The following is a 26,251-nucleotide window of genomic DNA, read 5'->3' as shown; positions in this document are numbered from 1 at the left end:
CTAATATGGCATTTAAACTTGCTGCCAGTGTCTGTACCGGTTGTTAACAGCCCTCTTCCAAGTGGGAGGCCAGAGAAGCAAGCATGGGCAAATAACGAGGGAGAGGACTTTTAACAACTGGCGTAGCCCAAGACACAAGACTGTTATGCTATTAGAAAACTCTGCCCACTGAGGGCTGAACTTTCAAAATTAGAAAGGGAGAAACCAAGAGTGAAACGTCTGAATATTGATGCAGAAGATCTGAAGCAGCTGTTTTGACTCTGAACCACTCCTTTGTCTTCAGTGGAGGTTTTAACATTGTATTATAACCATACAGTACAACATAGTGAGATGTACCAGCCATTAAAAGCCCACTCCAGTGTTATATGGTGAGGACATGTCACAAGGTGGTTGGGCTTTAAAGGCTGTTCTATCCCCTACATTGGCCTTTAAGGCTATTAGCCATTCCACTCCAGTAGTGCAGAATGTCCTAACAAAACTCTGCTGCTCTGAACCTTCTAGATGTCTGCTGAGTGTGTCTGACAGTTTCGGCTGTGCACCCAACACTGCACACAGCCGCAGGAGTAACTGCCAAACATGGAAAGCTACAGCTGTGAAAGAAGGCATCAGCCAGCCCTGAATCCTATTCAGCTCTGCCAACCTGCTTTCCTTCATTAGTTAGAGATGAGGGTGATGCATGAGCTGAGGAGAATCCCCCCTTCCTCCTTCCATGGCTCCACCCCAGTGACACTATGAACCACAGGAGGCGGAGAGGAGAAAGCCTCCTGTTTTTTCTCACCCCAGCCTCTGCATATATCCTTCTTCTGCATGATCTAAATATCCTCAGGAGAAGCAAGCAAGAGAGAGAGGCAGTCAATGGCTGTAAATGCGGGCATTGCAATGTTTATAGTGCATTGCTGTTCCATTGGTTTCAATGTAGCTGCCAACATGCTAATGTTATCATGCTATTTATTTGGTTTGAAGTTTTGCACGTCTGCACATCCTTTTTCGGTAACTTCATAGTGCTGAAGGTCTTACCAGGAATAAGGAGCTGTTGCAGCCTAACTGGATATTGTGGGCGACCTGATTGATGTTCTTCAGTCGCGCCCCCTGTTCCGTGTCAAGTTACGCTGCAAGCAAGTTTGGAACCTTGTTGGTTCCATCCAGCTTCTATTGATGTCTGACTCTCAGAAAATCTTTTCTGGGAATCTGTCCTAAAAAGGAGTGAATTTCAATTCATAATTTAATAATAATTTAATGTGACAAATAATCACAGTTTATCAGTGCATAGTTGGCAGATCACCATTCATTTCTTCACATAAAAGACCATAAATAACCAACACTTAACTGTATGCTTACCAGTCATCTAAGAGCAGTTTTCTACCCCCCCCCCCGGTTATCATGTGTTAGCTGTAACAAGACCATCATGCTGTTTTCCTTGAAGCCTCCAAGCCTTCCCTGCTCAGCATACCCTGGTATCTGCATACTTCTGGTGGGAACTGCACTTATTGTATGGTAGATGTCAGTCAGTCAGTAAAAAAGCTTTGTTTATTTAAACCATAGTCTCTAAACGTCACCATAAATACATCCTACAATAGTATATACAACAAGAGATTATTAAAAAAAAATCCAATAAATCATACATACAATGAGGTGGGGAATAAAGTGAAGTTGGGGAATCTCATAAAAACCCACCAGTTCCCTGACATATTACCTATCAAACCTATTAAAATCTCATGGATCGCAATTAAAAATCTCCCAATTGCAGATGTGACATCCATAAACCCCATGTTCACTAACAGGCTTAGAGCATGATCACGATTTGTAATTCCATATTCAATAAAAATTGATTTTAAAGATGCTTTATGCCCATCTAAAAACCGTAAAAATCCAATAAAATATGGGGCCGTCACATTTGGTCTTCATCCCACAAGTACACATACCCTACTCATCCCTCACTGCTGATTGTATACTCTTATCTGCATAACATGGATTTATCTCAACCCTAAATTTTAACACTGCTTGCCTGAGCTTGGGTTTTGATAAGGCTTCAATATATGGGAAGCTGTCATCATCGCTCCAACCTTTTAGCAGAATTTGAGTGGAGGGTTTTCCCCTCGAAACTCTTTTTCAGGTGTAGTTTTCAAAAGATAGGATTTTGAGCAGAAGAACAACCTTCATTTTTATCTAAATGAAGTCTAAGTGTGAGTGAAACTATAACTCTTCCACCTTGTGCACACATGAAAACAATGGGCTAATGGAACATTTTTAGTAATGTTGAAAACCATGATGACTAACCTTAAGGAGTCAGTCGGACATTTTCTTGCCATCTCGTGTATCATGCCAGTCATGAAGCGTCACAAAAAGTAACAGAATTTAGTCCATTTAAAATCTTGTTCAGGAATCCCCCTCACTTTAGTTAGGACGATTAGAAAGCAAACCATAGATTCGTGCAAAGATGTGGTGGATTTTTCATAGATGTTAGGCCTGTCAGCCTTAGGGTAGTCTTCCTCCCAACTTTTTGCCTTCCTCCTCCATTTTTATAACCTTGTTTTTACTGGTATTAGGACTCTGTGCACTTTACCGCTGCTAACTAGGGCTAAGGTGCTTGTGTTATCTCCTCTAATACATATTAATGTTGGCTCATCCCCAGTTTGCATATTTAATTTCTAATAAGTCCCTAGTGAAGTGCACTTCATGTTCCCATGGTCTGTAAATTAAATGCTACTAGCAAGCCTGCATAAAGAACAGATGTTGGACGGAATGCTGAACAATGCAAACATTCACCCTAGTCACAGATCTGGATTTAATCTATCATTTTTTTGCTCACCATGGCACCCCAGTTTGGACCCAGCCATATGCAAATTATTCCTGACCCTGCTCCCTATTGAAATAATCCAGCCCAAACTGCCAGGCCAGGTCCTTCCTGGACCAGAAACAAGCATCCTGGGACCTAGTAGGCCTGCGGCACTGATTGTGCCACCCGCTTAAGTAGCTCTTCAAAAACATGTCTCAGACCTGCCACTGCAGGGCGAGTGTGTGCAGTTTTAAACTGCCATTTCGACCCAGGAAAATAAATATTTTGCCAGGCCCACACCTTCCTTTTTAATGCATATGTCACCCCTAGGGTAGGCCCTGGACAGCCCAGAGGGCGGGGTGTAATGTATTTAAAAAGGACATGTAATTTTAAGTCTTACATGCCCTAGTAGTGAAAAGCTCTTAAATTAATTTTCACTACTGCAAGGCCTATCTCTCACATAGGATAACATTGGAGTTGCCTTATTATGTTTTATAAGTGTAATTTCCAAATGGGAAGAGATGGTTCTTTCAAGTTTGGTGTCCCTGGAATCACAATTTAAAATCTAACTTATGGTGAATGTCGGATTTTATATTGGCAATTCTGAAAATGCCACTTTTAGAAAGTTGGCATTTTCTTACCTTAGCCAACCTGTCTCACATGACTGGGTGTAGTTGGAGGTTAGGCTTTGTGTTTTCCTCTTAGACAGCCACACAGCATGGGAGCTTAGGTGCATCTTAATGGGCAGTTTGGGTCATATTGGGGGGGGGGAGGAGCTCCACACAGCCTTACGTCTACCTTAATATGCTGTGTCCTGTCTACATACAAAGGGCCTAACAACCCTCCATTGTCACCCAAGCCAGCCTGGAGACAGGGAAGGGAATTCCTTGTACTTCAAAGCCACTGTCTAGACGTTTCTTCCACCTTCCAGAACCAGGGCACCAAGGTATAAATAATGGACCTCAGACACCACCACTTCAGTACACTTCTGGACCTGTGGATACTCTGCCAGGAAGAAAGACTGCTGTGCTGCTGAAGGACTGCCACTCTGCTAGATTGCACTTTGCTGGACTCCTACTTTGCTGTGCTGACCTGCTGCTTGATGCCCTCTTGAATGGGTGAGTAGAACCTGACCTGCATCCCTTGAACCCAAAACCCAGAGTGACTCCAAACGCTATTTGACTGGCCTCCTGATCCGAAGTCTCATGGACATAAAATACTTCCATTCACCATGCTTCTACCCTTGGACTCTGCCATCTGTGAATCTACTTTGCCAAGTGGCACCACCCCAGTTCTGGATCCTTGGATGTGGGTCTAAAGCAGAACCGATGCATCCTCTACTGACTGACACTTCCCTGAACAAAACCAATGCATTTCCTCGGCTGAGCAACACATCCTCCAGCAGAACAGATGCATCGCTGCTGCTGTGTGGATTAGAACCATCACAAAAGTCTTGCTTCGCTGCTGCATCCTGCATCTGGTTCGACACATCGCTTTCGGACCCGCCATTGCACAATGTTTGCCTGTAGCAGATCCTTGCATCTCTTGTCTACAGCAGTCTCCATGTCGACGGCTCTGCATCACAGCGTCACCACTCATCAGAATTGACGCTTCTCCTCGACTGCACAACGCATCCCTAACACCTGCCTTCACATTGCACGGTCCGTTGATGGGATCCTCAATGTCGACAAAATAGGACCTCAAGTAGCAGCCTTGCTGCATCTCGGTATTAATGCATTGCCGCGGATGCGTGATTCATCTTCGATGTGGATCCGCGCAATGCACCGTAACCAGGCTTTAAGGTACTTTGTTGAGCAGGCCTAACTTTGTTTTTGTAGCCAGCCTGTACTCCATCTCAGTCAGCCTGAACTTGTGATTTTGTTCCGGTTCGACACAATCAGATATCCCCAATAGCCACTTGTGCTTTTTGGCTCTATTTTTCTTAAAACTTTAACATTCAATATGTCCGGTTCTATCCATTGGATTGTTGTTGCTTTGGTCTTATTTTATTTCTTAGAATCTACTCTATTTTTCTAATTCTTCTGTAAGCTCCTTTTGTGGTGTGTTTTCACTGTGTTAATGTTTGAAGTGTTGCACAAAACTTTACACATTGCCTTTAAGATAAACCTAAGTGCTCTATGCCAAGCTACCAGGAGGTTGAGCGTAAATTAATTTAGGGTTTGCTTGTGCCTTACCCTGACAAGGATTGTGGTTGCTATTTGACCTAGGCTCACACCCGAGTCTGCCAACAACACAATTTCTTACAGTAGACCTCAGCAGAAGGATGACTCTACTTGTTCACTGGGCAAAATACATCTTTTGAGCCAGGAACGATTGAAGGAATAATATGCTGGTTACCAAGAGGTTTGGAAAGTCCTGAACTTGAAAGGTGATAAAGGCAAGGTTAAAATATTTTCTGAAAGGTTCGAATGGATGCCTCAAAATCCATTTTAGCCCAAACCCAGATGCATCCAAGTTCAAACTGATATTAAGAGGGTGTAAAGGCTCAAAAGAGCCGAAGGCTATGGTATACCTAGCTTATTTTTCACAAGAATTCCCTTTAAGCATTATTGTTGCTTAAAAAGAGTAGACAGACTAGGCCACTGATATGTTATGTACTACATGTGACAAACTGTTCTGCCTAACTTCACTTGATTCTCAACTGTGAGTCAAGTATTTAATAGATATTTTTGTAAGTATTACTCCTCTTTTGCTCACCTTTCAGTTGCTATAGTGAGATAACAATTGGTGTGAATAGTTTTACTGATTATCTCTGCCCACTGAGATGAAATAAGGGTTTAAGATACACTTGGGCTGTGTATGTATAGGCTACCCACCTCCAACCCCCACTGGGCTTCAAAAAGTTTGTGTATGATTCCAATAAAGTTTGTTGCAGTCTTGATTTGATTTCTGTGGTATGTTTGAATACTGTGGGATTCAATCAAACATGACCAAGAGACATTATGTGACATCACCCTGACCTCTCGGCTTTCACTGGGGAAGAATGTTATGCCTTGTACCAAAGTAAAGGTGTCGAATACCAGAGATTTAAAGTCATACCATCATTTTGTAACAAATTTCATTACATGCATACCCACACAAAACTATTTCTATTTCAGTAGTAGATGTTTCCTACAAAGATGCACTTAAATTGCCCCTCAGCACCAAAATCTTTTAATGTATGTCCTATCCTATATTACAACACATTCAGAAACTGCTAATATGCCTGTGGTACAATGACAAAATGCCCCTGATTTTGACATAGACTGGACATGCACTAGAACAAATCTATCAGTCATTGAATGATATCCATCATTCCATTACTCCCACCATGACACATCCCCAAACACTCATCCAGTGCCTGGACACCCCCATCACTGTGACAGGCAGTTCCCACTTAGGGTGATCAATCTGCAAGAAAGCCCTAGACCAGAACACACATGTGGGCAATAAAAAAATCCTCCCAAGACACCATATAAGGTTATTTGATATTCATTTAGTCAATCAGATATTGATGCATATGTTTGGATGAGCTGACAGATAATAATCAACATTGTGTACCCTATAAAATCGTATGTTTGTATTTCTGAGTTTTACTTCCCCAAGGCTATACTCTCCAGACGTTTACATTGACCTACCGACTCCCAGCTCTCATAAAGTTGAAATGACTTTTACTTTGTCTTCCTTTCTTTATCCTGTCTTCACTGTAGTCCTCATCCCTATCCTTAAACTTTACCATAATGCTAATGCATTCCTTCATTTTACTTTTTATTTAACTTAGTCATTATTATATCACCCTTACTATAACCTTAAATTCAATTATATTGTATCATTATTTAACGTAATATGTCACCTTGTTTTAATATTAACTCCAACGCAACCCTAAGCTTAATTTTAAAAAAAGTATACATTTGTTATTATACTGAAGGCTGGATTTACGACATTTAAAAATAACTATCTATTCCTACAAGCACTGCATTTGCTTATTCACCATATAGTCTCCCAGGAATCCTGAAAATGTCTACAATTACAGTGACCCGACTCCTGATATGTGGACAATACATATATTCAAGCCAGATTGTTCTCCTATCACCAAAACCAAAATGTGTTATTTTTATTACTTTGTGTTTCCAGCAAGCTCGCTTAGATCTTCACATATTTTTACTCCTTATGGGTGTGAAAATGTGACTGTTATGTTTGGATTACTAGGTAGGTACAGGGACCACGCAATGTTGGGTTCATGATGTCATCATAGTACTCTTGTGGGAGAACATTCCTTATATGGGCAGTTGGACATAGATGTTGGAAAAGTGTGGCGGGGAGGAGCATTACTTGTACATTTGTGGCAGTTCATAAAACAAAGAGAATACAAGAACCTACTTTGTGGACATTTCCTTACAATGTATTTCTTCAGCGGTTAATCCTTGACAAATGTCACATTGTATTGACTTTAAACAACGAATGTGTCACTGTGTGATGCATGCCTAGCATTGATTAGTGTGTCCAAACCTGTTCAAGTGCACATCTATTTGCTCTGTGGGAAAAAATGTATCTATATCTGGCCATATTAAGCTTTGAACCTGATTGTTCAACGCCATCTCATCTAGTTTCCGGTTGAACTCAGATACATCATAAACTGTGCCATCTTAGCATAACAATTTTAGTTAGTCCAAAAAAAAAAGGCATGAAAACATGTATGGTTTTTTTCCAATCATATGATTCATTGTAATATATCTGGATGATGATGTCATTGAGTATAAACTATATTTGCAGCAAATCATGTCCTTTGTAGTTGATTAAGAACAGAAAATTCTAGATGTTGCTGTGTATGTGATGATTTACAGAGTAACTGAACTTAATTAGAAAATTATAATCATGTGCTGCAACTATTTTTTGGAACCATCGTGGGTTGTTTTTTGTCTTGATGTTTATCAATGTGCCTACATAGATATTTTGTTATTTTCCATTTGTATTTTCTGATGTATTTTTGTCCACTGTACCAGTATTTTTCAATAAAGTAAGGTTTATGGATGATGGATATTGCAGAGTACATGCTTATGACAAATGTTTGTGGCACAGAAAAACCTGCTTTTGCTGTGCTAGATTTGAGGATCATGCTATCAGGTTGAAATAATGATTTCTTTTTGTCCAGGTACACTACAGTAAACACTACTTTGCGGTAGCTGAAAAAGGACAATCCCCCAAGATTATAATCTATGAATATCCATCTCTTAAATCTTACAGAATACTCAGAGGTATGTTCCATGGCATTATCTCATAATTTATGATTACAGAGATTATTCGAGCAATGGACTCTGGGGTGTACTGCTCAAAACTTGCTCCATAGTTAGCCACACCTTTCACCATGCGTACAAGGGCATCTCCTGGTACTTTAACACTGTTGCCTCATATTTAGACTAGATAACCATTTTCATTACCCTTGCTTCCCATCGTCCACGCTAAGAAGGAATTGGGCCTTATCGATAATTTGGTGGTGTAGGAGGCTGGACTGGCTTGTAGTGAGTACCAAGGGGTACTTGCACCTTGCACCAGGCCCAGTTATCCCTTATTAGTGTATAGGGTGTCTAGCAGCTTAGGCTGATAGATAATGGTAGCTTAGCAGAGCAGCTTAGGCTGAACTAGGAGACGTGTGAAGCTACTACAGTACCACAAGTGTCACTTGCACAATATCATAAGAAAACACAATACACAGATATACTAAAAATAAAGGTACTTTATTTTTATGACAATATGCCAAAGTATCTCAGTGAGTACCCTCAGTATGAGGATAGCAATTATACACAAGTTATATGTACACAATACCAAAAATATGCAGTATAGTCTTAGAAAACAGTGCAAACAATGTATAGTTACAATAGGATGCAATGGGGACACATAGGAATAGGGGCAACACAAACCATATACTCCAAAAGTGGAATGTGAACCACGAATGGACCCCAAACCTATGTGACCTTGTAGAGGGTCGCTGGGACTATTAGAAAATAGTGAGAGTTAGGAAAATAGCCCTCCCCAAGACCCTGAAAAGTGAGTGCAAAGTGCACTGAAGTTCCCCAAAAGACAAAGAGTCGTGATAGAGGAATAATGCAGGAAAGACACCAACCAACAATGCAAAAACTGTGGATTTCCAATCTAGGATACCTGTGGAACAAGGGGACCAAGTCCAAAAGTCACAAGCAAGTCGGAGATGGGCAAATGCCCAGGAAATGCCAGCTGCGGGTGCAAAGACGCTTCTACTGGACAGAAGAAGCTACGGTTTCTGCAGGAACGAAAAGGGCTAGAGACTTCCCCTTTGGTGGACGGATCCCTCTCGCCTTGGAGAGTCGTGCAGAAGTGTTTTCCCGCCGAAAGAACGCCAACAAGCCATGCTAGCTGCAAATCGTGCGGTTAGCGTTTTTGGACGCTGCTGTGGCCCAGGAGGGACCAGGAGGTCACAAATTGGACCAGGAGAGAGAGGGGACGTCGAGCAAGACAAGGAGCCCTCTCTGAAGCAGGTAGCACCCGGAGAAGTGCCAGAAACAGGCACTACGAGGATGCGTGAAATGGTGCTCGCCGAAGTTGCACAAAGGAGTCCCACGTCGCCGGAGACCAACTTAGAAAGTCGTGCAATGCAGGTTAGAGTGCCGTGGACCCAGGCTTGGCTTTGCATGAAGGATTTCCACCGGGAGGGCACAGGGGCCGGAGTAGCTGCAAAAGTTGCGGTTCCCAGCAATGCAGCCCAGCGAGGTGAGGCAAGGACTTACCTCCACCAAACTTGGACTGAAGAGTCACTGGACTGTGGGAGTCACTTGGACAGAGTTGCTGGATTCGAGGGACCTCGCTCGTTGTGCTGAGAGGAGACCCAAGGGACCGGCAATGCAGCTTTTTGGTGCCTGTGGTTGCAGGGGGAAGATTCCGTCGACCCACGGGAGATTTCTTCGGAGCTTCTGGTGCAGAGAGGAGGCAGACTACCCCCACAGCATGCACAGACAGGAAAACAGTCGAGAAGGCGGCAGGATCAGCGTTACAGAGTTGCAGTAGTCGTCTTAGCTACTTTGTTGCAGTTTTGCAGGCTTCCAGCGCGGTCAGCAGTCGATTCCTTATCAGAAGGTGAAGAGAGAGATGCAGAGGAACTCTGATGAGCTCTTGCATTCGTTATCTAAAGTTTCCCCAGAGATAGAGACCCTAAATAGCCAGAAAAGAGGGTTTGGCTACCTAGGAGAGAGGATAGGCTACTAACACCTGAAGGAGCCTATCAGAAGGAGTCTCTGACGTCACCTGGTGGCACTGGCCACTCAGAGCAGTCCAGTGTGCCAGCAGCACCTCTGTTTCCAAGATGGCAGAGGTCTGGAGCACACTGGAGGAGCTCTGGACACCTCCCAGGGGCGGTGCAGGTCAGGGGAGTGGTCACTCCCCTTTCCTTTGTCCAGTTTCGCGCCAGAGCAGGGGCTAAGGGGTCCCTGAACCGGTGTAGACTGGCTTATGCAGAATTGGGCACATCTGTGCCCAAGAAAGCATTTCCAGAGGTTGGGGGAGGCTACTCCTCCCCTGCCTTCACACCATTTTCCAAAGGGAGAGGGTGTAACACCCTCTCTCAGAGGAAGTCCTTTGTTCTGCCATCCTGGGACAAGCCTGGCTTGACCCCAGGGGGGCAGAAACCTGTCTGAGGGGTTGGCAGCAGCTGCAGTGAAACCCCAGGAAAGGCAGTTTGGCAGTACCAGGGTCTGTGCTACAGACCACTGGGATCATGGAATTGTCCCAATAATGCCAGGATGGCATCGAGGGGGCAATTCCATGATCTTAGACATGTTACATGGCCATATTCGGAGTTACCATTGGGAAGCTACATATAGGTAGTGACCTATATGTAGTGCACGCGTGTAATGGTGTCCCCGCACTCACAAAGTTCAGGGAATTGGCCCTGAACAATGTGGGGGCACCTTGGCTAGTGCCAGGGTGCCCTCACACTAAGTAACTTTGCACCTAACCTTTACCAGGTAAAGGTTAGACATATAGGTGACTTATAAGTTACTTAAGTGCAGTGTAAAATGGCTGTGAAATAACGTGGACGTTATTTCACTCAGGCTGCAGTGGCAGGCCTGTGTAAGAATTGTCAGAGCTCCCTATGGGTGGCAAAAGAAATGCTGCAGCCCATAGGGATCTCCTGGAACCCCAATACCCTGGGTACCTCAGTACCATATACTAGGGAATTATAAGGGTGTTCCAGTAAGCCAATGTAAATTGGTCAAATTGGTCACTAGCCTGTTAGTGACAATTTGTACAGAGAGAGCATAACCACTGAGGTTCTGGTTAGCAGAGCCTCAGTGAGACAGTTAGGCACCACACAGGGAATACATACATATAGGCCACAAACTTATGAGCACTGGGGTCCTGACTAGCAGGGTCCCAGTGACACATAACAAACATACTGAAAACATAGGGTTTTCACTATGAGCACTGGGCCCTGGCTAGCAGGATCCCAGTGAGACAGTGAAAACACCCTGACATACACTCACAAACAGGCCAAAAGTGGGGGTAACAAGGCTAGAAAGAGGCTACTTTCTCACAGGTGGTTGGAAAAGTCTGAATATCCTGTCTTCCATATTACAAGTGCCAAAGGCTATAATGCACTTCCAATATGGTAGATGGGATATCTGCCATACGTCTGATGGAAATAACCCGTCTGCTATGCCCTTTATTTTTAGTCCCAAGCAATCCCGTCTATCGTCTAATCATCATGAAACCAGAATGATTGCAGGGCCTCAGTAAGTGGCAAATGCAGTACATCAAAAATATCGCCCAAAACGTTCCAATTTAATACAGTGAAAGCAACCTGACTCAATATAGCCACCTTAAGTCCACTTGTCCTGCACATTGATTGCATTTTTTCTGGAATTCAGCAGAGATGAAGGAAAATCCTCCCTTGCATGTAGCTCAAAGCAAGATCTAGTTTAATATGAAAGACACTATGAAAAATTGAGGACCATCCATGCCTGCTGATTTCATAATGTGCGTCAATATATATATTATTTTTCAAGCCCCTTTAGGCCTCCTGAGGGTTGTGAATTTATGTTTACTGTAGCTGTTGCAGATAACAAATTATTCTTTATTAGCTTGTGTAACCTGGAACACTCTTAGAAAACATCATAAACACCACTGTTCTGAGTAAAACATTGATCATGCACCACTTTTTCTTTCACTCTTTTCCAACTCGCCCTTATCCTGTAAAAACTTAAAGGAAACTACATTATTGCCCCCCCCGCCATCTCCAATCTTCCAAATCCCAGCAGCACTCTAGCTCTGGTAAACAGCTTGTTATTTTTAATTTTAAAAAACGGATTACTTATTTACACTTTATCAGTAAATATAAAACAATTAGTCCCTTTAACAGATTTCTTAATATTTGACCTATTGTTGAAGGAATAGTTCTCACTAACACTTTTGTCTCTATCAATAGCAGGTAGATGAAAGTGGCACTATTCAAGGCTCCTTTCAGGAGAATTGAGGAAGTTTGCTACCTTACCGGTGTAAGCACAACCATTAGCACTAAATGTCGCGTGAGGTTCCAGTCTTCAAAATTACATTTTCAGAAAGTGCCCATCTACAAATTGGAGCATACGTGAAATTTAGAGCCACTCTCAAAATGAAAATGGCACCAAAGGCTACCCATATAGTAAATTGCATAATGGATTCTGTGCACTACAATAGATCTGCAGTGAAATGCACATTTCTATAGCACGGGGGACCTCAGCACATAGGTTTAAAGTTAGAAAATGTGATTTGTTTTGATTTGGACACGTCTCTTTTGGTCTCAAGCACTGTTCCATGGTTGCCTTGGATTCTTCCTAGGATTGCCAAGAAAGTTTGATGAACCCACGCTATACACATCTATTATAACATAATGCATGTTAATAATACTTCATATTTAAGAGAGAAAAGAATGAAAACTTGAGTATTCTAACAGTTTCAATTACCCCAGATCTGGTAGACACGAGTGAGGTACAGATAAACCAGCGATGAAATTTACACTATTGTGAGATAAAATAAAGCTACCATTTTTAGATGCACATTAAATTAATTTTATGTTTTAAGAGTGATGCATAAACCAGGGGTTTTCCTGTGCAGATCCTTCCAGGATTACATGAATAAAGTTACATGGTAGAAAAAAGTTAAAAAGGGAACTTGTGTGCAGGTTTACCATCTGCTAAAACTGAAACCTCATGTTGCTCTCATTCCGAAACTTGGACTATCACAGTAAAACATCCTGAGGGAATACTATGACCATATGATAACCATGTTTTGCATGGTAGTTCTATCACCTGATATGGTGAACCAGGTCGGAATGGAGGGATAAGTGGTACATACATTATAGAAAAGGCAAATAACTCACCTTTATAAGAAGGATATAAATACAATATTGGACACTGCTTATTTGGGGTAACTGCCATGATTTGTTTTCTATTTCTTAAGTCAGAAATTGAAATGTCCACCTGTCTTTGTAGGAGGAACTGTGGAAGCGTATGCTTTTGTCAACTTTAATGTGTCTGGAACCCTATTGGCCAGCGTAGGCAGCAGTCCAGACTACATGCTAACTATCTGGAACTGGAGGCATGAAAAGATTGTGCTGAGGTCCAAAGCTTTTTCACAGGATGTGTATCGGGTCACCTTCTCAACTGAAAATGAGGAGCAACTTACCACGTCTGGTACGGGACACATCAAGTGAGTTTCAAATTGTTCTTTTTTTTAATGTTAAGGTAGACCATAACCCTCATAGATTTCTTTAATTATGTTGTAGAGACTTTGGATTCTGGATACAACATCTCAGTGCTAACCTTCCAGTTATTTATGGTCTTCTTCTGCTCTCTGCCATAGTATTGTCCCTTGGTGATTCCTATCCTCTACTATTTTCAAACAATTGCAATGGGTATCTCCAACACTGGATCTTCCAGGTGTTCATATGAAATATTGTGCCTCCTATCATCTTAATTATCCCCCTGAAGGTATGCTTGAAAAGTAAAACTTTGTCACCTTCCAGAGTTACCAGCACCAGATTTTGAACGTCTTGTTACTTTGCAGTAAATACTTTAGGCCACATACCCCTTGCTTCCTGAGCAACCTGTGTAGTCTTTTTTTTTTCTCTGTCCACACAGCATGGATCCACAAACGCTCCTGTGTGCTATGGGTTGTTTTGTGTGGGCATTTAACTAAACTCTGTGACCTTATAGGGACACATTTGTTTCTAGATATGTTACTGCACATGGATGCAGAATGAACCCTGTAACACCACCATTAACATTGTATTCTTTTTCATTATTCAGTCCCACATTAGCCATTTTGACATGGTAGAAAATTACAAATATGCTGCTGCATTTATTTTTTGATGGAGGCCCGGGAGCCACCTGTGTGTCATCTATGATAAAGTACACTCATTTAAAACAATTAGGATCAGCAATGTTAGTACTGTTTTTTGATTGGAAAAAGGATGACAATGTCCAGGTTATCCATGCCAGGAAATCTCAGTATCTCCTGATCTGTTTGAGGTTTTTGATGGTTAGCCTAAGCAGAAGGAATCTAATTCTACCTTTTGGGTATCTCACCAGAATGCCATGAAGGCCAAGAGTTTATTGACAGGCACAGCACTGAATTCTACACAAAGTTGTCCTCCAAAGCCCAACATGTTTTACGCTTAAGTACTGGAGTTATCTGAATACCATCAAAACTGAAGTCACGTTTTAATTCTTTTCAGAAAGGACTAAACTTTGAATTCCAAAGACCACCTTCGTGTCACTCTATTAGCAACAAAGGAGAATTTAGTTTCAAAGTTTTCTTTGTTGTCTTCTGAAATGCCTTATGCACCAGTGATGACTTTAAGAAACAAGCTTTCTTCAGAAGGGTGGTATATGTTTAATGATGCACATTAATACTCTCAAGCAGCAAAGAAAGAGGATTACTTAGAGAAGGGAGGCTATAAACACTTACATTTGTAAAACATCATAGGTCCTACACTCCTTTGATGTTTGATGAGGAAGGTGTTCTCAATGGGACATCACTCTTTTGCTGGGTTTCACAGAGTGCATGGAAAAGACTGCTGAGGAGCTTGAGATTCTTTTGGGAAAAGAACATGTTTTGTTGTTGAAGTAGGGATCAACTTCATCTGCTTACACCAGTGTTTTTAGATGTCAAGAACGCTAATAATAAAGACCCCTCATTTGGCCCTAAATCAGGCAGAAAATATTGCATTCTTGTAGTTTAAAGTTGTGGCTCAACACTGTTGCTTCACATCTTGATAACAAGGTTTCCCTATAGGTGTCACAATAAGGGGCCAAATGTATCATTATTCCGTATTGCAATTACCTAATTGTGATTCTCTATGAATTGCAATTAGGCGATCACTATTTGAATGCATGAAACTCCATGAGTTTCATTTAGTGTTTCCTAGTGGGTCGCAAGTCAACCTACCTCATTAATATTAATGAGGCACGTCACAATTTGCAACCGATTAGGAAACACAAAAATTACAAGGATGGTGGCCTTCGGGGTCAGCAGACCACCATGTCTGTGTCTGTGATTGTCTTGAAATAAAGCGTTTTTTTAAACGCAGCCCGTTATCTTTAAAGGAAAACAGAATGCGTTTTAGAAAGAAAAATGAAAAGTTTTCTTTTCAATTTTTAAGACCACTGCCTGCTCTTAAAAAACGTTTTCGCTACCATTCACAAAGTGGGTTACCAGTTACTTGAAGTAGGTGGTAAAATGCAAATGTTTTGTGGCCTCATTTCGGTCACAAAACATTCTTACATATCACTGCGATTCGGTATTAGGAAGGTCTGCCCTTGACACGCCCATTCCTAATACTGAGATGGTATGCATGTGCGCGCAGTTCCAATTTACGATTCGATAACATGTTACCGAATCGCAAATTGGAATTCATACATACCAAAATGCATTTTTGCAGTTGCAAACGCCCCGATCGGGCCATTTTTGACTATAAAAATGCATGATACGTATGGTCCAAGATTATAAAACTTTTTAATTGGAAACGCCTCTAAGCAGATGATAAAACGTACAAAGATTTAATTAATGTGTCAAAAACAAGGTAACATGGACTGAAGTTAAGATTATTATTTAGACAGTTAGCCGTTGGTCTTTCAGCGAGCAATATATACTGTTAAACCCTTAGATTGGTTAGGGACACTATTCTGTTGTTAGTGCTTCTAAATGTGCTTTCTTTTCACCAAGGTTTTGGAAAATGGCTCTCACCTTCACTGGCCTGAAGCTGCAGGGGGCCTTGGGGAGATTTGGGAAGACAGGGCTGTCGGACATTGAAGGATACGTGGAGCTGCCCGATGGGAAGGTGAGTCAGAGTCTGCAACCTGCTGTCACAAATGATTCCGAACCTAGTATTGTGAGGCCCATTGCTTCTCATGGAGTGTTTCAGATGCTATGTTAGTTCATTTGTTGCAGGTTCACTAAGTCTTCCTGGTGCTGCCTAACCCTGGGATGCTGGAGGAAGCTCAAGAGCTTTAAAATAGGACATTTAAGTCTTTGGCGTTCTGATTATGCATCCATTTTCCTCATACATTTTGCTGGTGAGGAGGAATCTAATGAATAATCTTTCTTCTGCACAGGCTATCTTGGTTTTCAAAATAGCGAGGAGGATAAAAATAAAGAGATTGACAAAATAATGAGCTCAGCCAAAAGAAGCCAGAATTTCAGCCATACAACAGCAGTTGGATTATGCATTAGAGAATAGACCCCCAGCTTCTCTGCCACCAGCAGCCAGTGTAGGAAGCTGACAGCAGGCATGTGGTCATGGTGACATACATAGCAATCAGCAGCCTGTTTGCCATATTCAGCAGTGCCTGCATGTATGGCACAGGGTACTCTGAGTTTGAGATAGACCCTGTTGGCACAGTGGGGCATTAAGAGAGCCGGGGTCATGACACTTACTCTTTGAATGTAATCGAGGCAGGAAACATGCCCCCCTAGAGATCGTGGATAGCACATACCTGCTCTCTAGTCAATGTGTCATAGTTGGACTCTCCTCCTAAGTGAGACTGCTGGTTTAGGGATGACAGCACTTTTGTTTGTAGACGACTAAGCCAATCCTACAACAAGTCACAACTGTCCGCCCAACCCTCGCGGCTCACAAGCAGTACCTCACCAAAAACCCAGACAGTAAAAGGTGATTTCTGGCAGCCTTACGCATGGACTCTAAAGTGTGACATCTCAGGGGAGTTGTGGTAGAACGGAAGTTTTCCTTTCCTCGCGTTAGCAATAAGTCTCCTCACACACAGGCAATTAAGGAGATGCAGGAAAGTTTTCAGAAAGTTTATTGAAAAGAATGCAATCTACGACAAAAAGCATGAGCTGCAATGATTAGGATAATGCATAATTAAAGAAGAAGGAACGTAAAGATGGGAGTCATGAATACAAAGACCCCCACCATCTTGCAATAAACATGAAATGTAAAATCCCTAGCATAAAGAACCTAATCCCTAACCTAAAGAAAGCTAGGTGTGATAAACCTAATCTGCCAGTACCATATCCATGAGAAGCACCCCCCAACCTTTGTTACCTTGGAATGAGGACTAGGTCAGACTCCATGGTGACACGAAGGCTGGGTCTGCATCAAGGCGACGTGCAGCATAGATGGCGTCAATAGCATCCCTTTGATAACCTTGTCTGAGTGAGAACTTTGACACCGTTCCCAAACAAAAGATAAGGGGGCAGGGTTGTGGCAACAATTATGTAAACAATTCCCACCAAAAGTACATTATATTCCAGTCACACGTAAGTGGGAAAGGGACATGATGTTAATACCCACGTACATCACTTGATCATGACGCTGAGAGTGACGCCTTAACAGAGTGGCACTGATAACACAAATCAAAACATTGCTTTAACTCTAAACAAGACCAGCCATCTTAAAAGAAATAATAAAATTAATAGGCTAAGACAGAGCAGGCGAAGTAGGTTAAAAGTCACTACGTGTCAGGGGCACAGGTCTGCAAGCCAGAGGCTAAGCTAAACTCCTGAGACCCATTAAAACTAAACAGAATCCACTACAAATGCAGAGAGGTGAGGTTTTAAATAGGGATCCTGGTGGAAAATATCCCACTTTTCTTCACTGGTGATGGCAGCCAAAGAGTTCAATTTCAAAGCAAAAATGTGCTATAGTATATATACCAGGCCTTAGTTAGACCCTCAACATGTCTTGATCACCAAACACATGATTCAAGGGAACCATAATGTTTCATACAGCCGAGCCTACAGTGGCTCTGTCAGGGGAAACCTTTGGGCGACTGACATTCAGTCACATTCCCTATTTTGGGCAGACATTCCGACAGACTTTTTTGCTGTTCAAGACTGCCAGAGAAAACTTTGCTGTCTCATACAGGAAATAAAAGAAATTACCCTCATAAGCTGGGAAAAATCCTAGCGTGCACAGGAAACTCCTCTTTTTTTGCTTTTCAGTGAGAAAAGCCAGCTCCAGGTGTTTGTTTTTGAAGTACAAAAAAATTACTGAGCATTAACCATGGCTCCTGGTGTCACTCCAAGTCAAAGGATCCTATATAATTTTGTGTGTTGGCCATTGTGCAGTTTGCAGTGACACCACCAGAGAGAGAATGTAATGTCCCTTCAGTGACGCAGTGCCTGATTCAATCATTTCTGCTTTTACTATTACACCCTACCCTCCCAAGCACCCCACAGTAGGGCTCTGCTTCAAGAACTAGTTGTTAGCAAACTCCTTAAGTGGTTACACAACAAATATCCAGTGATTCTCTTCATAGTACCTTAGTGGGGACCTCAACCTGGTACTCATTTTCCTTTTGGGGATCCCTGCAGAGCATATATACGGTTGTCTCAGAAGCTTCTTGTAGCCATAACATCAGCCAGGAGGGCAGGGGTGGTACAGGTCCTTTGAGCTTCCTCTCCCTTCATAGTGTTTTCTAAAGATAGGGGGGGCTCTGTGAGTGCTGACCTTCTCCTTGACCATGGTCTGGCTCAATTTCACCTCGTACAGGTCATTTCTTCATCTGCAGTGCCCGATCCTTCTCTGGGTGGAGAGAGGCTCCTAAACATCACCATAGGACAGCCCTCAGCTAGTTACTATGAGCCTGATTCTCAAAGTGCACGCTGTAGTATGTTTAATTAATGTATAATTGTGAGAGGGACACAGGAGAGTGAGAGGAAAAAGGGGCAGACTTACTACTAAAGGGGATGGGACTTGGGAGGAGTAAGAGATGTTTAGGAGGGGTGTGACCCACCCACTCCAGAGGAAGCCAATTGCTTTACACTGGGCGTTGAGACACGCAACTCAAACTTTTCTAGTAATTTTGCCTCGGAGTTTGTGAATACCGAAAGTAGTAAACTTACTAGAAACTGTAAACTTACTCAAAAGTGTAACTTACCATTGTGAATCAGGCCCATCATATATACATTGCCAGAATTCCCTGTGAATGACAAGCGATTGATTATGAGCTTTCGGTGGTGACTCAGCAGGGAGTGCTGTCAGGAAGCAGACCATATCATAGTGGTTTTAAATCAACATTGTTACTAAATGACCATACAAATCCCCAGTTCACAGTTTCTGAATGTGCTCTGTGGCAAGGAAGGAGTTCACATTTGCCCCTTTTACGTGGTGTACAGGTTCAGTCACCTTGGTACGTGAATGCATTGCCCTTTTTGCATTCCTTCACCCATGCCAGGGTGAGCAGGACAAAGCACAATCCCATTTTTGTAGGGCCACCCTAAAGAGCATTCCGATTAAGTGATAACCTCAATGATACACCTGCCAGAGTCAGTCTCTAGACAAAATGATTTCCAAGACTTCAACTGAATGAACAGAGTATTAGTGGAGAAGATTTGTTATTTAGATTTGATGCAAGTGTCAAGTGTAAGAAAGCAAATTATTTTCAGCCTAGGTGAATCTCTGTGTGAGTTGCCAAGAAAATTCATATTTTTCAAGATGGGCTCTTTGGGCCAGATCTTGGGGAACAATAACTCACATGTTGAATCCCATACCAGTACGAAATCACTCCTTTAGATTAAGTTTAGAATATCATATTGCATATTTGTTCAGAAAGTTCATAATGGTTTGATATTGCCCTGTGATAGTTTCAGATCAGCAACTGTTATGAGTTGAGTAGATCAGCGCTGTCCAATGTGGGTACAGGTGGTCGGATCTATGCGAGATTTTCAGGATAACCACTGACTCTTTAAATTAAATATTATATGCATATTTTTCTACAGATTTATATTCCAGACATCCCTCACAGACCTATGTTGCAGCCCCTGACTTATAATTATTTCTATATGCTAAGATTCTTTAGCAACCAAGGCCCCTCCTGATTTTGATAGAACATACAAATAGTGGTTCCCTGTTTAAGAGTGCAACTTGGGACACTAACATCTGGGGAGCATTGAACTGGTGGTGTTCTGCTTATGAGCAGGGTTTAGGGTATTACCGCGTGGGGAGAGAATTGAAATGTTGGTGACATGCCCAAGAGATGGGCTCGGGTTATTAATAATTGGTAGACAATTTTACTTACAGCTAAATACGCATTTTGGAATTCCTGGCATATTTTTTAATAGTTTTATTTTTACTGTTCTTATTATTAAAAGGTGGTTTCTGGTTCAGAATGGGGTAACATGCTGCTTTGGGAAGGCGGCCTTATCAAAGTGGAGTTCTGTCGGAAAGGACGCAAACCCTGTCATGCTGGCTCCATTAACCAGTTTGTGCTGGACGAGGGGGAACTGATTTCCATAGGATCAGATGGATATGTCAGGGTGAGTACCAAAAGTGACATAATTTAAGATTCATACCTTTATACACTTTGAAAATGGAAGGGCCTTTTTAAACTGAAACAATTTAAACATGTGTTTTGCCCTTATTTGCTTAGTATTTTGTTTGTTTCTCTCAGCTGTGTCATGAGTATTACATGCTTCTATCAGGTCTGTCATGTGCTATGTTTTTAAAGCAGTGATGTAACAAAGGCCCTTGCAGCCCCCGCAGTGCGGGGTCCCCCGAGCTCCAGGGGTCCCCCTCAGCACAATACACTGTGCATGGGTGGCAGGCCTCTGACTGTGTCCGGAGGGGAATGGGCCTCCTCCATGTACTTTGCAGGGAGGCTCTCTCAATTTTCGTTACACCACTGGTTTCAAGTCTCTGGATGCTGTGGCTGGTGCTGTATGTTATGTCAATTGTATGGCACACATGTCACCCAGGAGGGTATCCTGGCACCTGTTGTAGGGATTGTTGCCCATCCCATGGCTTAACGGAAAAGCCAGATTTTTAGATTTGTTTCAGAACTTGGTGACTGACCTGTCAGCTTTGACATGCTGGGGTAGGTAATTCCAGGTTTAGGGAGTCGAGTACGAGCAGGCACAAATGTTTTACAGTTCCTATTAAGGTAGTAGAACTGCATATTAGGACAACAGAACTTCAGAATGTGGGGATTTAGTCTGTCCACACCATCAGAAGCTGCCGGCCCAATTCCTGGCTAGTTCACAGTGCCTCACCACCACCCTTAATCTTACTGGCGTGCAAGGTGATTGTGGCAACCTAAACATGACACTCTTACTCCCAAGGAAGTTGTAGAAACAGCTCTTACCCTTTCACTGTATTTCTCATGCATAGAGAGAATAAGCTGGGATAATTAGGCAGATGAAACAGAGCAATGTTATCAGCATTGCGAACATAGTGAAGAGAATAAATAATCCAACCATGGTAAATAATTTCTTGATATTCCAACATAAACCTATGCCTATACTGAGAGCATAGTGGGTGTGCCCTCTGCCTTTGCCTGATGTCAGAGGTTAGCCTTAGCCCCCATCCCTGAAGAACAGCATCCGGAGTCAACCTATTGTGTGAATAGCACTCCTTTCAAGAAGCTGGTAAATCAACACCAGCAGAGCTGCATGTTCGCCCCAGGACGGTTGCGGATGGAGTGCCCCTCAGCCCCTTCCGGATCAGTGCATTGTTTATATAATCAAAGCGACACTGTGTTAGAGGCACAGCTCTGATGCAATAATATGTCAGGTGTTAGAAGCTTTTTCCGAACGGGCAACACAAGCACTATTGTGTACTGTGTTCTTATCCTTAAACAGAATGTACTGATTATATGTTGAGAAAAGGCTAACCAAAACAAGCAACTCATACAATATATTCTTAGAATTATATAATGGAAGCAAAGTGTGTAAAATGCTAAAAGTGATGCAGCTATAATGTGTAAAACGTAAAATATAAAATAAAGCTAAAATAGGGAACCAACCTAAGCCCGAGAGGGCCTCACTGCATGACTACCTATTCTGCACCTGTGAATGCCAGGTATGTGGATGAAGAGGTTGGAGGAGTGGAGGGTATCCGGCAGGGACGTGGAAACTGATGCAGCTGCTAAGGTATGTGGGTCCAAAGCCATGTAGGCCTTTGTATGTGTATGAGGACCTTGAAAAGCTGTGTCTTTGAAATGGGAGCTAGTGGAGGTCTTTGATTTGGGTGGCTGCAGGTTGGGAGTTTGAGAGTGAGTCTGGCTGCAGCATTCTGGATGGCCTGGAGTATCTTGGTGAGCTGTTTGGAGATTCTGATGTACAGATTGTTTTCGTAATTCAGCTTGTGTGATATCAGGGCTTGGGTCACAGTATGGTGGTTGCTCAGAGGGAGCCATTTGAAGATTTTTCTTAGGCGTTTGAGGGCATGGAAGGAGGAGGAGGTGATAACTTGACTTGGCTGGCCATTAATATTTGGTTATTGATTATGATCCTTAGGTTTTTGGCTTGTATCACTGGGGATGGGATGGGTCCAAATTCTGCAGGCCACAAGACTTGTGACCAGAAAGGTGTCCCTTCCCAAAAGCACCTCTTCAGTCTTGCTTGAGTTGAGTTTCAAACACCTGTCCCTCATCCAGTTAGCGACTTCATTCATGCAGTTGATGAAGTTGGTCTGTGTGTTGCCGGAGTCGTCAGAGAAGGAGAGTATGAGCTGAGTATTGAGATCGATGTAAGTCCAGACAGTGGTTACGATGGAAGCCATGTAGATATTGAAAAGTGTGGGGCTTGGTATGATCCTTTGGGATGCCACAGATCAGGCTGGAGGTGGTGGAGTTACAGGGAGCCTGGCTGACCGATTGAGTGTGATCCTTGAAGAAGAAATTCAGCCAGTGGAGTGCAGATCCTTGGCTTCCTGCCTTGTGAAAACTCTTGATGAAAATTGGGTGGGAGACAGTGTTGAATGCCTCCCTAATCTTAAGCCTGACTGCAAGACAAGACTTGTAGGAACACAAAACTCTTAGAGGAGAGTAATGTTGCAGCCTTGCCAAAAGGTTCTGTGAGCCAGAGGAAAAATGGACCCTGTGTGCCAGAACTAGCGTTTTGACAATAAATATCTTTACTGGCAACCAATGCAGAGAGTTCAGATCAGGGAACGTAGGCATCCAACAAGGAGGTTTATGATCAGTTACTCTGCCAGATGCTGGACGACCTGCAACTTACCAATCAAGTAATCAGGGAGACTCAGATACAGAATGTTGTTGTAGACCATTTTTGACGTAAGCATGTGAACTAGTCTTTCAATAGTTCATCAGAAGAAGGAAAGGCATTTCTTTAAAATAAATTTTGGAGCAGCCCAAAGCATGTGCCTTCCACCGAAGACAGCTGGGGTTGAAAGGACAGCAAAGTGCCAAACCTCATACCCAGGCTTTTCACAACAGCCACCAGCGGAGGTGGAGGAGGGGCAGTTTTGGGCCAGCAACTCTGCCACCAGTTGGGCTGAAAAGACCCAAACAATAAAATGTTGGTCTTGTCCTTGTTGCACAAGAAATAACTAGTGTGCAGCCAGTAAAATAATGCTTGGAGGCAGGCTTTGAGGGGAACAACTATAGCTTGAAACACCTTCTCAAAAGACAGAAATAGCAGGGTGTCATCAGCATATGACACCACTTTAGATCCATGTGATTTGGCCATCAGTGCCAACGGGGTCATCTGGATATTGAATAATCACTAAGAGAAGAGCCCTATGGCACCCCAGCTGAGAAAGCCTTCAGGCTCAAAGAGAAATAGTGAAGCCAAATTGATTGTCCTCTGTTCTCCAGGAAATATTGGACCCACTCAAGGAAGAGATGGGTCTGTAGTTGGCTAGTATTGAAGGATCCTCTGAGAGGTTTTTCAGAAGTGATAAAATGGTTGCCTGATTCCAAGTGCCAGTGCAGAGGGAGCTTTTGAGGATGGTTGTAAGGGCAGGGAAGATGGAGTTGAGCCCCTTGGGGAACATAAAGGGAGGGAAGAGGTCCAATGGTGTTCCCGAGTGGAAGGATAGTATGGTGGCGGCTGTTTCTTCAGGGGTGAGGATAATCCACATGGTGAGGGTGGGATATTCCGGATTCAAATGGTTAGGTAGGAGGTCTGTGAGACTGGAGACATACAGATTGGGGTGAATTTGTTGCATATGTTTCTGATTTTGTTGCTGAAGAAGTGGGATAAGTGGGAGCAGAATTCCTGGGGTGGGATAATGAACATGGAGGTGGTGTCTGGGTGAATTCTCTCACTACGGAGAAGAACGTCTTGGTGTTCTTGGAGCAGTTGTTGATTAGTTCAGTGAGGGATGCACATTTGGAGGTTTTGAGTTGCTGGTGGTTGCACCTGGGAACAGATTTATGGGTGTTCCTGGCAGATATGTTTTGTGTGTGCCTCCAACAGTGTCCTAGCTGTTTGCAGTTGCATTTGGGGAAACATAGGTGGGTGGGTTACCAACTGGCTTGTGGTCTGGTTTGTGTCAGGCCAGAGGTTTTGAGCAGGCTTTTGTGTTTGTGCAAGAGGAGATCCATAAATTGAAGGCTAATTTTAGGTTGTCATGTTGCGATGGCTAGATGGATTGAACTTCGGAGGCTCAGGTGTCATCAAGGATCTTGTTCCAATTGTGTCAGTTGTTTTTGATGGGACGGTGCCATGTTCATAGGATATGTGGAGGTTGAAGCAGATGAGGGAATGCTTGGTCCGGGAGGAAGGTGGATTTGTCCACCGTGATGCTGGGAAAGTTAGTTGATAGGGTACGTGGAAGTTAGAGCAGATCAGGGAATGGTCGGTCCAAGGGAGGGAGGTGATTTTGTCCACCGTGATGCCGGGAACGTTAGTGAAGATGGGGTCAAGTAGTGACGGGTGATGAGGTGAGGCCTTTACTCTAGCGTGTCTAGGTTGTTCAGGAGGGCATATGTGCTCAGGTCATCGTGGTTCTTAGGGCGGTAGTTGACATCACCTAGAAGGATGAAGGACCTGGTGTTGATCACAAGTGGGGTGATGCGGTCTGTAATTGTGCTGGCAAAGTTGCATGTCACTATGAGCTGTGTTTTGTGCTGTGTATTGAATGTCTCTGTGAGTTGTGCCTTGTGGTATGTGTTGAAAGTTTCTGTCAGTTGCGCATATGTCTGGAAGCTGTGGCTTGTGCTGTGCATTGCATGTCTCAGTCATATGTTTTCTGTTATGTATTTATAGCTGTGACGTGCTGCGTGCTGAATGTCTTTGTCAGCTGTGGTTTGTACTGTGTCTTGCATTGTTTTGAATGTCTCCTTCAGCTGTGTCTTTTGCTGTGTGTTGCATCTGTCTTTCAGCTGTGGTTTGCACTGCGTATTGTATGTCTCTGTCAGCTGCACTTTCTCATGTATGTTGCATGTCTCTGGCAGATGTGTCTTATACTGCGTGTGCATGTCTCTATCAGTTGTAGTGTGTCATATCTGTTGGCTGCCTCTCTCAGCTGTGTCTTGTGCTGTGTATTGCATGTCTCTATTAGCTGCACCTGGCCATGTGTGTTGCATGTCTGTCAGCTGTGCCTTGCATGGATCTGTTAGCTGTGTGTGTTGTATGTCATTGTTTGGTGAGCCTTATGCTGTGTTTTGTATGTTTCTGTCAGCTGTGGCATGAGATGTTTGTTTCATGTCTGTCAGCTGTGGCTTGTACTGTTTCTTGCACTGTGTTGAATGCCTGTTTTGGTTGTAGTATGTCATGTGCTTTGCATTTCTCACTCAACTGTGTCTTGTGTTGTGTGTTGTATGTCTGTCAGCTATGGTTGTTCTGTGTGTTGCAAGAATCTGTGGCTTGTGTTGTGTGTTACATACCTCTGTCAGATGTATCCTGTAATGTGTTTTGCATGTCTCTGTCACCTGTGTGCCGTGCTGTGTATTGCATGTCTCTGCCAGCTGCACTATCTCATTTGTGTTGCATGTCTCTGTCGGCTGTAGCATGTGCTGTAGTTTGGACGCCTCTGGAAACCCTGTCTTATACTGTGTTTTACATGCTTCTGTCAGCTGTGTCTTGTACTGTGTACTGCATGATTCTTTCAGCTGTCACCCAGCATGTGCATTGCATGTCTGTCATCTTTGTCATGGCATGTTGTTGCATGTCTCTGGCAACTATGGCCTATGCTGAGTACTGAATGGCTCTGTCTAGTGCTGTGTTTTGCATGTGTTTGTCATCTACACCTTATCATGT

General features: G+C 43.0%; 1 protein-coding gene across 4 annotated transcripts in view; it reads left to right on the top strand.

Annotated features, from left to right (window-relative positions):
* CFAP44 (cilia and flagella associated protein 44) overlaps positions 1–26,251 on the top strand; it is a 382,521-nt gene that overhangs the window by 176,981 nt on the left and 179,289 nt on the right. For all 4 annotated transcript variants that reach the window (XM_069202788.1, XM_069202786.1, XM_069202785.1 and 1 more), the window contains 4 exons: positions 7,929–8,031; positions 13,276–13,492; positions 16,010–16,124; positions 20,399–20,563. In XM_069202788.1, coding sequence (XP_069058889.1) covers positions 7,929–8,031; positions 13,276–13,492; positions 16,010–16,124; positions 20,399–20,563 — 600 coding nt within the window. The remainder of the gene's footprint in view (positions 1–7,928; positions 8,032–13,275; positions 13,493–16,009; positions 16,125–20,398; positions 20,564–26,251) is intronic.

This window comes from Pleurodeles waltl, chromosome 8 (genome assembly GCF_031143425.1).
Source record: "Pleurodeles waltl isolate 20211129_DDA chromosome 8, aPleWal1.hap1.20221129, whole genome shotgun sequence".
Taxonomy (NCBI): domain Eukaryota; kingdom Metazoa; phylum Chordata; class Amphibia; order Caudata; family Salamandridae; genus Pleurodeles; species Pleurodeles waltl.
The sequence above is the reverse complement of the archived record's forward strand: the minus strand, read 5'-3'. Positions and strand labels throughout refer to the sequence as shown.